Source organism: Ornithodoros turicata, chromosome 9, assembly GCF_037126465.1.
Source record: "Ornithodoros turicata isolate Travis chromosome 9, ASM3712646v1, whole genome shotgun sequence".
Classification (NCBI taxonomy): domain Eukaryota; kingdom Metazoa; phylum Arthropoda; class Arachnida; order Ixodida; family Argasidae; genus Ornithodoros; species Ornithodoros turicata.
Genome location: NC_088209.1, coordinates 33,760,086 through 33,773,828, shown reverse-complemented (window position 1 = coordinate 33,773,828; position 13,743 = coordinate 33,760,086). Strand labels below are relative to the sequence as shown.

At 45.3% G+C, this 13,743-nt stretch overlaps 1 protein-coding gene across 1 annotated transcript in view; it reads right to left on the bottom strand.

Moving 5' to 3' along the window:
- The window catches only part of LOC135368697 (Ig-like and fibronectin type-III domain-containing protein 1), a 48,256-nt gene that overhangs the window by 15,231 nt on the left and 19,282 nt on the right, over positions 1 to 13,743 (bottom strand). The window contains exons 2-7 of the mRNA XM_064602149.1: positions 2,744 to 2,879; positions 1,357 to 1,454; positions 862 to 964; positions 630 to 740; positions 513 to 563; positions 273 to 404 (exon numbers count right to left, since the gene is read on the bottom strand). Of these exons, the coding sequence (XP_064458219.1) occupies positions 273 to 404; positions 513 to 563; positions 630 to 740; positions 862 to 964; positions 1,357 to 1,454; positions 2,744 to 2,807 (559 nt within the window). The 5' untranslated portion in view covers positions 2,808 to 2,879. The remainder of the gene's footprint in view (positions 1 to 272; positions 405 to 512; positions 564 to 629; positions 741 to 861; positions 965 to 1,356; positions 1,455 to 2,743; positions 2,880 to 13,743) is intronic.

Below are 13,743 nucleotides of genomic sequence, written 5' to 3'. Positions count from 1 at the left end.
GAGATGCATTGGTTCTCACGTTGGCTGACCTATCAACAGGACCTCGACAATACAAAATACATTCACAATGTGAAATAAAAAAAAGTGTGAAAACAATTTTTGCCTTGAGTGGGAAAAATAAGATCTCTTGGTTGTACTCTTTATTTTTTTACATTTAGTAATATCCAGCAATTGCATGTCTACTCCCATGAAGAGGTACCCATAAGCCATGCATACTCCATATGTTGGAATGTACTTGAAGCACTAAAACTGTGTCAGTAGAAGATATGCACCTGTTAGGCATTGTGTGAGTATTCCGATGTACTCCAAGCAAGTCCGAGGGCTGTTGTGTCTCCCCGATACTATTCCTTGAAGGGTGCAATAGCCAAAGCATTCCATAGGAATGCCTCTTTCACTGCAACATTCTGAATGAAACAAGCATACAGGACTTAGCCAAACAACATGCTATGCTTTGTGACCGCACACACGTAAAAACTGATACAACAAACTTTGGGAAAGAACCGACATCTCACCCGTGTAATTGTGCGTGAGAAGAAATGGTGTCGGATTGCCATCATCGACAACTGGTGAAAACAGAAATGCACACAATTCATTAAACAAGAAAATCACTGCAAAGCGTATATGTGTACCTGTTAGTAGCCGGGTGATCTTTTGAGGTGGGGTGGTGTTGAGTTCGCAGGTGTATCTACCAGAGTCCGCGGCTACCACTTTGCTGATCCGCAGAACCCAATTGTTATGATCTGTTGGAACATTGACAGTGGAAGGAATGTTACTTGCTTGGATATGTCAAAATTACTGAGTAAATACTTCGAGATGGAGAAAAATATAACTTCCCTATGAGCACACGTATCAGTTACGTACCTGCATTATGTAACACAGCTATACGAGGATCTGCTGCTACTTTAATAGCTCCAGCTGTTAATACACTCCCTTTGTCATCTGCCAATACTCGTCTCCATAGCACCTGATGAAAACGTTTTCATGTTACTTGCATAGTCCATGACACAATCACGAAATCGCGCAACCACAACACTTCCTAGGCTTCAAGTGTGTTAACTGCACTTTCCTTGCAGTGTAAAAAACATGCCACACATGAAGGAATTCTGCATTTGATGCACTTTCCTTGATGCTATTTTTGCTTAGCATATTGTTATTACTAGTACAAAGTCCACTGCATATGACAACAATCACACAAACAAATCCATTCCGTATCTCTACTAATAATTAGTAGCTGCTACCACAGTGGGATATTTGTATGCTAACAGAGATGCCCATAAATATCTATATTACTATTGAGATGGACCGACATTGCAAATCGTTGGCACAAGCTAGGAAGTCATATGTTCTGTTACTCACTGTGTAATTCCCCTGATCTTTGACTACACAATCAATCAATGCGTCTTCTCCTGCTGTTGCAAGCACTGGCTCTAGAGGTGTGTCTTGTAAACTGGGGACTGAAAATACGTTGTTAGTCGGTATTTATTGTAATGCCATCATTTTCAGGAACATTATGGTAAGGTCTATCAAACTTGTGTCAGGCAAGAATAAGTAACATGGGAAACACACTGTCATTGAAACAATAAAGACTGACACTTTATTATACGCTAAAATAGCGCCACAGTAAGCTTCCTCAACTAATTATAAACTTTAAATGTTGTCTCTAAGTTGTTGTTGTTTTTTAAGTTTGCTGATTCTTATCGCTGTTTGTGTTCGTATTGTTTCTTCTTTCAAGTCCATAATCAGCTTTAATGTCAAGCGGAATATTTCCCGGTGGTGCCACAAAATATCCTTCTACAGTCTTTTTCGCGTTTTTGAGAATATCTTCAGCAGAGCACTGCACGGCAACATCATCACGCAATCGCAACGGGACGTTCTCCAATGGCGTGATCATCGGTTCCACATTTGTAGTGTCCACAGCCAATATAGCACTTGCAAAGTTTATTGCTTCTTCAAGTCGCACCACAGCTTCAGCGTTGCTGAAATCAACCAGTGACAAACGTTCCAAAAGTTCTACGGTGTCCTGGTCGAGCTTCACCGGTTCTGCGTCTGCGGTCGCTTGGGCTACTGGCGAGGAGGGCACAGCAGATTTTCCAGTCTCTCTTGCAAGCTTTGATTGCGCAGCAGAAACATGGCGGCCAACCGTGCTGAGGCATCTTCGGAACATTTTGACGATTAAGATTCACTGTTATATAGTAAGTGAGCACACAAAACCACAGAACTTCACAGCACGCTTCAAACACTTTCTGGAGATCAGCTCATGGATCGGCTTGTCTTCGTTTTGCACGGCTCGACCTATGGCTCGACCAGTGGGCTCGACTACGTCTCGGCTTGGATATTCGGCTATTTTAGTCGCTGTGTACAGGGTGGCCAGACAATGAAGTCAGAACATCAGTTCTTTAATGAAGTTGTAGTCGGGACGGTCCGGCGGGTTCTGCTTCCTACCATAGAAAAGTGGATTTGATCTCGGTGTTGCCTCCTGAGCGTTCTTGGAATGCCTTCGTTAAACCCCTACAACAAAATTACAATATATGTCGTGTTGCCATCCTCGCGTTAAATGAAGAGGTTCTCCACTCTACAAGATGCTGAGAAAACATATATTCTAGCATGCTTTCGATCAGAGTGGAACACTTGTAACGTTCAACAAATGTATTCCGCGCTCTTGATTGGACAACAGTTCAGCGCAAGGGGTGATTTCCTTTGACGCCCCCGCGCAGGTTTTGAGTTCGTAAAGAAGGTACTTTACCTGCTGCTCTAATTGGATGTAAAATGAATGTGGCCACCAATAAGGTATGTAGTACGCCGTGCATAGCTGGATCCCACACAATCAATGGTATCAATCTAATGGCATCCGTGACTCGTGTTGTCCTGCCGCGTCGCACCTGCAACAAGAACACACTCCTTAGTGCAACCCAGGCAAATATGATGTGGAAAAAACGTTGCGCAGGCATACAAGCCAAACAGCAAGACAGCTCAAAGTGGAGAAAATGTGAAAGACGATTTTAAAAGACGCGCGCGGCAAAAAGCACTGTAGGGACTTTGAGGGACATTGCATCTGTCGTCTGCTTCGGTTATGGTTTACCCCGGCTGCTGTTGCTGCGCACACTGGAAATGTTGTTGGTCTTCCTCTACCTCCGCCTGTAGCCATCTTGTGGTGGTGGTGGTGGTGGTGGTAGCGATAGGGCTTGCCGTTGTCGGCCTCACGTATGTGGACAACGTCACGACTCACGCCCTGGGGGAATGTGCGTCCTGGGCCGACTTCTAAGGGAACTGTGCCGACATATGTCTGAAAGCGTCTGAGGAAAATCGTATCTTGTAATATGCTTTGAGGCGCTCTAAGTTCCAATGAGCACTTGCGTGCCGCAAACTCTCCTAGAGAGCGTGATGTGGGCAAGCTAACGCTTGTCCCATCCTACAGTTAGCAATACAAACTCTCCTAGAGAGTGTTGTTATCTACAGTTGGCAATACGAGTGTTGTTATCTAGCTTGTAGGACTGTAACGTAAAGTTAGTGTCTGTCCAAAGGGGACTACCTCCATAGGTAGCTCTCCTGCTTGATGACAATACACACTCGGTCTGAAATATTTTGGTTGCTAATGATGCCTGAGAATTTGTTTGTCACCTTCTCCGTTTTCCTGTATCATGGCTCTATATTCCATGTGTGGAAGGCATCGGTGACTACGGCGTTTCTGTGGACTTTTGGGCAAAAGGCAAACAGAAACAAACGAAACAAACCAAAAAGAAAGAAATGGGATTATTCGCGACCCAGACACGGAGAGGGACGTTAGACAGTCGTATATCGCTTCCGAAGTCTCTCACTAAAAGTCAGTGTCCGATGCAACTCAAGCATACGTATGTATTTTGAAATTCAAAAGGGTCCAAAAATATCGCCGCATTATATGTAGTTTTTCATATTTTGCGTCCCAACTCAATTCAACAACCCAACCAATTGAGGTTTCCACGCTTTATGCGCCGTCGACGTGCTACATATATACGCTTCGTTCAAAGTACAATGGCTCGTATATATGGTTCAGTAAAATCACCGAGAAAGCGCCTGTCGGCGGTAATTGGCGGGGGCGCCGCAATTCGCACATTTCTTTGGTAACGTTATTTACCCCGTAGCTTAAAATAGCTCCACCACAGGCTGTCACAAATAAGGGCTGAGCGAAAGTACACATGCCAGGGAATTAAAATAGAAAGAAAGCGAGGCAAAAAAAAAAAGTATAGAAACGGTTCACGCTCGGTTTCTCATGTTGGTCAAACGAAGCCCAGTCCAGTGGCATTGTCATGTGGCAAGGGAGGAAACAGATCGAGCGACAACGGTGTGTGGCCTGCGAGCCATGACTCGGTGGACGCCTGCCATTCTTTGCACGACCGAGTCGTGGGCGGATACCACACACGCATGCCTTGAGTATAGCGTTTGACTGGGTATCAGCGTATCCGCACGAGCGACTTTACCGGGCGAGGTATCGGCAGAGGCGCGAGTATGAAAAGAGCAACCTCAGCAGTAGAGCCCAGGACCAGTAATCCAGAGGACGCGGGTTCGAGTCCTGGAGCTGGAAAACATTTTCAGTGCGTTCTTCCCCCAAAGGAGCAAGATTACTCTCTTTATGGGGGTAAGACCGTTCTGCTGCGCTGCATGATGCGTAGGGGTACCGTAACAGGTGGCATTCGTCCTTGTGATGATTTTGCGCCATCCAAGGAGACAGATATACAGCGCGCGTTATTTATTGCCGTCGAACATTATGTGGATCTCGTCCAGCAACGCCTATGATTACATTTGCCTCGTGGAAGCGTGGGAATTTTAGTAATTACTATATCTATATGCCCATACATCACGTATTGCCACGAGCATGTCGAGGCCTAAAATGTACGCTTCTCCATCAACGCTTATCATGACGGGCGCCATACGTCTCCTGCGCAGGTCCCCATACAGAAGCACATAACCTTATTATATGTTGAGGATAAAATAAAAAACCACCCGTGCGAACCGGACGTTAATTACGGGAACTACCGCGGCAACAGTGCGTATACTTGCCTTGAGATTGTCGCGCTCAGCCCGCGGGAGTTTTCTCGATACTCACCCGAAGGCGAAAGCTTTGGTCAGCGAGTCTGCTGTGGCCACGTCTGGCCTACAGCCAAGGACGCTATTACGTGTTCGGAGCCTGTTGCTCCGTGCACCTTGCAGTGCGCTATATCACTCCGGGACATCGATCCAAAAACCGCTGTCGGTTCCTGGTTACATTGGAGTTTTTTCCTCACGATTTCTGACGATTAATAAATGGGGTTATACCGGTAGCTAAATGAATTAGAGAAAGCTGTCTACTTATACGTGCTGTTAACACGCAACAGCCATGAACCCATTTAACACCAACCCACCAACGCTCTTTTGACATTTTTGGACACCGTAGGACTTCGATCCTTATTGTGAAGGGGCTCATTATTTCATTCCCCGCATCACCACCAGCAATGGGATAGAGTATCGCCTCCGGCGTAAAACTCCCATTCATCATCTCAAAATAAAGTTGTTCCTTTAACATTTGCCTATACCGGTCCGCTGGATCTTCTACCTTTCTATATCGATTAGCTGTTCAAGAATGTTGCCCGATGTCATCCCTATAGGCGTCTCAGTGACATAGGCTATATCTTTAGGGTTTTAAGAGACTGTTTTTGGAGGCTCGTACCGGCTATATCTTTTTAATCGTTTCCCGATACTGTTTCCTGAAAGTAATGCTCGTGGCGGTATAGAGGTTCCCGCGTGTGACAACCATCGTTTCTTCTCTAGTTCTGACCGTTGCCTTCCACCGTACAACGAGAAAACAATCTTCTTCTTCTTCTTTTTTTACGTAGAACTTAGGTCTCCCTGATCTTTAATGGCCTGATGACACATAAGGAACTTCATGTAGCGTATAGGGTTAAATTAATGAAATTGATGCAATCAGTTTAATTGAGTTATTATGATGATTAATACGATGTAATTAATAATTTAACATAGATTAAAAGTCACCGAACTATCTACGTCCAAAACGTCATGGACCTCACCAATGGAGACAGCTCCCATATTTTTCTTTTCTCTTTTTCTTTTTTTTGGTAGAACTCCCCTGCTCGTAAAATGCAGGTAATTGTATTAAAATTTTGCAAGTATGCGTCAGCATCTGGTAGTAACGCAGGCTTGAGTTATTACGTTATTCATCCAGTCTTTCCGACTGCGCCTCTCTGAAGCCCGCCCGCTCCGACAAGGGGGGAGGGGGATATATTTATTAGAACAGATAAAGAAAGGAAAAGGAGGAAAGATTAGCCAAACGGTATGTCGGCTTGCTATTCCGCAAAAAAATAAAAATAAAATAAAAAAACAAGGAGGCTGTGACGACAACGGTTGGGTTTATGAATACATTCACGAGAAATATGAGCGGCCACAAAAGCGCACCGAAACACGCATCGTATATATCAGAGACGCCGAGCACGTTCGGAGTCCTTCTAACCCCACACAAGGCACTTTCTCATGTGCCTCATCTTTCCTATAACCAAGGATGCTTTCGTGCGAAGCATATTAATGAGGTGGCTTTTATTTTATTTTATTTTTTTCTTCTTCCTCTTTCACTTTCTGTCTCGTCATGAAGGGCCAGCAGGTGCAAGAGCTCGATCTGCTCCTATCGGACATGTAACCCTATGGCACGTCCCTCCCCATTTCGTTAGCTTTGCCTTCCGACAAGTGCCCCAGGCTTAAGACCGGTCCTGCTAAATTGTCTCACGATTGCAAGGTAGAGGGTCCAGTGACGGGGTCAATAGAAAGAGCGAGGTAGGTTGAAGGAGGCTTCGAGAACATCAGGATCCGTGGGACAGAAGGTTAGAAAGGTCCATATACACAGAATGAATCTGGTTCTGAAGTGTACCGTACGATATCGTCAGCAAAACTCATCGCCATCGTCAACCGTTCAGAGCCAACATCTTGCGTTCCCATTACTTGGAACGGTATGCATCACCATCAAATAAAGTTGTTGTTGTTGTTGTTGAAACGTTGTTCGAATTCAGAAATACGGAAGCCTTTCTGTGATACTGTGGCCAGGATGGAAGTTGTGAAAGTCAGAGTGGATTAGGGTGAGCCACGTGCTTGTCTGTGCCTTAGGTTGTCCCTAGGTTGCCCTATAGGTCGAAAACCTGTTGGGAAGCTCCGGAAGAAAACATTATGGATTCGATCCCGAGTTACCCCCAGAAAGGGTGGATGTATTTATGTGGTAACTTCGCAATGGTAACACGTAAATAGTGCACGTGCCACGACATGAATCATGTCCACGGCCTGCGCGCACACAAAACTCCTATAGAAAAGGCTGACAGTGAACTTGGCAGGTCACATGGAATTCTGCCAGGTATGCACGAGTCCCCGTATGTTTTTCTTCTCCGATCCCGCAACCAATCGCGCAAGGTCAGACACACATTCTGCGCACTAAATGCTACGTAAGAAGGTACGTGCATACTACTAAGGTAAAGGAGTTCCGTCGGTGTAGTCACAGTGCAGTGATGGGAAGTACTACTTGAAGTACCAAGTGCTCCAGTATTACTTTAACTACATTTCTCAGTACTTGCACTTTACTTAAAGTACATTTCAATTTGTGTACTTTGCACACAAATGCTAGCTAACAGCTTCCCAAAGAAAACAGTCGAAACATAATTACCTCACGTTTTATCACTACCAAGTGTTGAAACGTCCTGAGATACGATCTAAATTTGTAACGTACTTGATGAGTACTTTAAGTACTTTGCAAAGGACTTTGTACTTTACTTTAAGTACATTTGTAGTATGGTACACTGTGGTGTACTTAAAGTACAATTTTGAGGTACTGAGTGCGACACTGTTGTCTGGATCCGCCTGTCAGTAGTTCTGCAGCCCACATTTCCTTGATTGCCCTCGGAAATGTTGTTCCAATATTGTATTTCAAGAAAGGCCATATGCTGCACGTGTTTATTACTAAGAATAAACGAACTTGCAAAACCTGGAGATTCGAGATGCGATAATTAAACCACGTGGTGCTCATTTCAGACAAGCACGTCACAAGTCCGTTACTGGCACGTATAGCATAACGACACGTAACCACGCACACCATAACACGTATAAACACAAACGCTATTATGTCCTCTTTCAGAAAATAAACTTTCTGAACGCCGTAAATTTTGGGGTACCAACTACACAGAAGTGGATGTGCGGAGGATCCAAGGCAAAAAAGAAAAAAAAAAGGGAAAGAAGGTTTTCATATATGAAGAGTTCCCAGGGTGTCAGGAATAGAGAGAAGAACCATTGACATCAAGTAAGCCTTTGACAAACATCCAGTTCCAGCAGCATTGCCCGAGCGCGGCACTGGAGCTAGGCATATACGCATGAGCTCACCCCTGAAGAACAGGCATTTAGCAAAACTCGTTTGTTTGCCTCCACCGTCAACTTACGTCAAAATACCCCCGAGAACAATTTAACCCCTTCTCAGTAATCCGAGCCTTTTCCCTCTCATGTCTCTTTCCTTAATTATACATGCACGCTAAGAAGCGTGGATATAAAAGGACGGTCTTGAGGACAAGCGAGGACGTGAGAGACATGCTTAATTAAGAGGGATAACCGCCACTTGCCCCGCGGCCGCTCAAACCACCGCGACACGTGATTGGCTATGTCATGGAGGTTTGCATGCTCGAAGATGTCCCTCTCATCAGCAGCGAAGCGTTCGGTTGCTACGCGAGCGGGTATGGGACAAGAAAAAAAGACACAGCCAGACTCTGTTCCAAGAGGTTCGAGGAAAGTGAAAGCGCTTTCCCTGTTATTTTTCGTGCATTTCCTCCCAACCTGTTGTCCTTGGTTGCGAAGAGCAGCTTCTGCATGGAAAAGATAAAAGTATCTTGCGAGAATTGGACATTAATGTAAGCAGCACTGCTGTTTTATTCTCTCTCGCGAATACCGACATCCTTGTGTGGAGAGAGTAGCCTTAACCTTCGTGACACGCATCGTGCACAGACGATATATTTGCGCTCTCTTCCGTTATATAATTCAAGGTGAGGGATATGTTTATTGGGACATTCTAAGAATGAAAAAAAAAAAAAAAGAAGAAGAATTTTAGTCATTTTGAGGCGCCAATGCATTGCCACAACCATTAGTGCCTTCAGGTACTAAATGCACGGGGTTTATACGAAGTTTATGAACTGTTTGCGGTGCTGGCAAGTATAAATTTGAAGGTCAGGGGACTAAAATTTGGAGTAACTGCAATCTATAGGGGACTAAAAGCTGCAACTGCTTCCCGATTTCCTACTATTTTTTTTATTGTATAAAAAAAGGTTAGCCAGACTATACGGTCGACTTGATATTCCTTTAAAAACAGAAAAAGAAAAAACATGACGGTGCAAGAATGCGCGCATGGAGAAACCGTTGGTCACTGTTCACTCGCTGTTGGCTGGTCACACAAGTACCCACAGTTCGTTACCCAACATCGGCAAGCAGGTTTTTCGTCACCACCACCAGCACCACCACCACCACAGTTCGCTAGACCTGTGTCAGTTAGAAAGTTCGCAGGAGGGCTGCTGCGACGCCGCCATTTTGTGTAGGGCCCAGTAGGGTTCGCAGCGTAAGGTCAGTATATCCCAAGCGACCAAGAGCGAAGCCTGAGAGTGTCGCGATACGTCCTGCATTTCGCCGACAGTATACGTTGAAGGTAGAGCATGCAGATGCATGGCGCGTGTCAAGCAGGCACATTTCAAACAAAAGGGATGTGGTACGCATCCTCCATAGCTCGCGTGGCTGGGTGATTAGCGTGCTGGCCATGTCACGTCGAGACTGGAAGGTACCCGGGTTCGAATCCTGGTGCCAGCTATGCTGTCTGGGGTTTTCCTCAGACGCTGTCAGACATATGTCGGCAGAGTTCCCTTAGAAGTCGGCCCACGACACACATTCCCCCAGAGCGTTAATCGTGACGTTGCCCACCTCTGTGGGTCCGACATCGGAGCTCTTTCATTAGCACCACCATGCACGTAAGACGCATCGGATCGCATCGAATGCGTAAGACCACCGTTGTAAGACGCGTCCGATGGAGAACAAAAAATGTGAGGTTTCTACTTCATAGCGTTTATGTAGCCATTAACTCGCCATGTTAATCTGAAATCGTCTGTATGCTCAGAATCGATCTCGCTGATCGGAAGCTATCGCTGCTCGTGCCACTGATGTTGCTGAAACACTAGGATTCTTAAAGCATATTTAAGGGGGGAAAAACACTGTAATTACTAAGGGACACCGGTGCTATCTATATTACTATCGAAAGGAATACCGGATGCAGCGCCCTTGATATTGCTGATAACATACGCCATAATACCACCTATTGCGGTACTTCAAGGGTTTTTTTGGCAAATGCTGCACCAATGTCAGCCACATGGATAGTCTATTTTCTTATCCTCATTTTCTTATTACGTGTGGACAAGCATATGGGCTTTAGACGATGTCGATGGCTTAAATGCAAATTCTGTTCCCGGGCTTTTGCTTGATTCCCCTTAAAGATCTCGGGTAGCAGAGTGCTTGCGCGCGAAGTTCTCGCCTTGGGTTCTGCCAGGACCCCTTTATCAGTTCCCTGGTAGCTATTAACATGTTTGAGGCATTTCCATGTCAAGATGAGATATTTGAACTATACATAGTACATGAGCAGAAAGAAAGAAAGAACAAATCGCAGAACAGAAACCAACTGCAGCCTTCAATACGCAAGTTGCATAAAATTAGAAGTGAACAACGGCACGCACGGGGAAAATTACCCCTCGTATCCTTATGAATGAGTCCCTGTGTGAAGTAGTCTGCAGTCATTGCCTTTTCCAGCGCGAAGATGTATGCATTCGGGTCACAATTTTTGGTTCAACAAGACCTGCGAGAAATCCAGCCGGTCAAAGCTAACGACTCTCAAGTGAAACGCTTACATGTGTGTAATGTTGTGGCGGGTGAAACCGGGCGGCGCAGGGCGCCCTTTACAAATTTTGTAAGGTGGTGAAAGGTCGCCCATAGAAAATACGAGACAAGCAGCCACAGAAAAACATCGCGTGTCCCGCATATCACAACTTGGCGGGCTAATGGTACTGTTTCTGTATTATTAGAGAGCCAGTAATAGTAAATCGATGTCTCATGCTCAGGTGTGATAAGCTGCAGGGCCTTTTAGCGTACTTGGGCGTTGTCTCGTTTCATTTCTCCCTGTCATGTACACGGTCAAGGGCGCCGAATTCAGGTGAGGTGAGGTTTAAGTTTTTTTTTATTCCGTGTTAGCGCCGCGAAGCAACTGTGGCTATGTGCGGCGTACAGATGTGGACAGATGGAGAGAGGAATGCAGGAAGGAGTGGGGAACAGAGGGGTTAGCAATATGCGTGCTGGGCCGACTTCAGGGGGAACTGTGCCGACATTCGTCTGAAAAGTCTTCGGAAACCCCAAGGGAAACCCACCATCTCCCAGTATTCAGCACAACCTTGGCGACCTTAACCCGCTCAGCCATGCCGCTGGTGGTTTAGGTTATGTTGGGTTAGGTTGGGGGGGGGGGGGGGGTAGGTGTAGGTTCGTTCTATTCCACGGTTTAACTCTTCATGTTTACAATGAGAGACACCCATTACCTTGTAAGAGCGTGCTACTGCATCACATACATATCGCTTCACACTCCCACAAAGCATTGAGTGGGGGAGGGCGACTCAAATGCTACTTCGTATAGCCTTCTCTCATCACAGGGATCAAAGCACAAACGCCTAATAACTCAATACAATGCCACATACACTGGTCGATTTTTGCTTCCGTTCGTTGAGGTTTATGTCCGTCGAAGCATTCGATGAAAACGTAGCTTGACTGACTGAAACTTAAAGCCCAAGGCCAAATGCTCATGCGGAGTGCGCGAGCACAACGGAGCGTAATGAACAGTGAAGTAACACAATGACAAAGCTATGCCACAACGTTGGCTTTGTCTAAGATCTGTGGCGCTCAAGACGTTGCATGTGCGCAGTTGACTGTCGAAATACATTTTTGCGCAGAAAAAAAATGGGAAACGAATTATGTCATCCAGAATGTTATCGACACCCATTAGCACTTTGTTTACGTCCACAGCTGGCCTTGCGAAGTGCGAATTCAACTACGCAACTACGCGTTTTCGCAAAGTGTCTTCGCAGTCTCCTACTTCCACACGAAAAGGACAAAGCTTTATTGTGGAGAACAATCGAATACACGCTCGAAGGCACTCCATACCTCCAAGTGAAGCAAAGTCACCAAACGGCAGCAGAATCTCACATTCAGGGACAACTTCCCCCTTACGCAACGGGTATTGACATGCTCATGTTGCGCCATAACACAGAAACCCCACAGGATCAACGAGCTTGTTACGCCTATGGATGTTTCGTGAGAGAAATCTTAAATCGTGTCCTTACCTCCGACGTAACGAAATAGCCTTTAGTTTTATTATTTTTCTGCAGGAACTGGGAAATCTCCAAAGTCGTTTGGCGCTTCTGCGCTTAATGTCCTCATCCGCCATCAGGAGGGCTTCATTATGGAGGACATCTCATCCGCAACAATTTCCTCAAACTACGTACCACAAAGAAAAGATTGGTGTCAATCGTGGCATCATTAGCGCCGTGTATTGTGTGTGGGAGTTTCTGAAGCAATAGAGAGAATTCGGCGAAGAGGTCAGTGGTCCCACAAGAAGCGGAAAGGTTACGTAACTTCGACTGTAAGCCCCGACATATTTTTTGTTAGCGCCACGTTTGAAGACACACCGCACCAATCCGTGAATTAGTGGTATAGTGTTAAGACTGACCCAAGACGTACATGACTCACTAATACAGCATATAAAGTCATCGGAAAAAGTATGGTGGTATTGTATATAGGCGACAAGACTTGGTGCTGCCGCTTATATGGATTCAAGTTTCAAGTGCTGGGCACCGTGATTGTTTTACGCAGAAGTTACGTCTTACGTTGTTTACGTGGCTGGCACGTAAGGAATTATATGCAACGTTTTGATGTAAAACATAGCACAGTGTGTCCGAGATCGCAGAACCAGAAAATCTGAAAGCAACAATCGACGTCAACGGGTCCTCCACCCACTTCGTCTCCGGCCGTCAAGGTATGTCGTCTGCGAGAGGTTATTCAGCTGTTTCAGGACTGTCAACCAGTGCCGTAACTTGCCAGTCAAAGTCATCAACCCATTAACACAATTAACGTCACCAATACATCCAAATTCTAGTTTTTATACATCAATCAATCAATCAGTCCAAACCGTCGCGAACATCTCCAGCGGAGAGAGACCCGCCCTTTTTCTGTTTTGTCTGCAGCATCGTGCTAGTACACGTGCAGTTTAAAAGGAACTTTGGAATATTAGTCAGTAATAATAATAATAATAGTAGGCGATTTTCAGCAGCATCATTAGTCAGTACACGCAAATGCACGACCGCAGATTTCAACTTCGAGACACCTTTTGGGAAATGGAACGCATATTGATTCCTAATCCATGAAGTGCACCATCACCACGTCACCCCCAGCAATGGGATAGAGTTTCGCCTCTGGCGATGAAAGTACCCATTCATCATCATAAACAATAAAGTTGTTGTTGCGCCAGAGACTGGAAGGTTTTGTTCTGGCGAGAACGTATGCACGAATATTAATTTCGATGATGCAGCACAAGTCGCTATCCAAGAAATATTTCTTTAAACAAGTAGCCTCAAGCATACGGTGAAGCATGGAGCTTGTATAACGTAAACGTCTAGAGTAGACGAT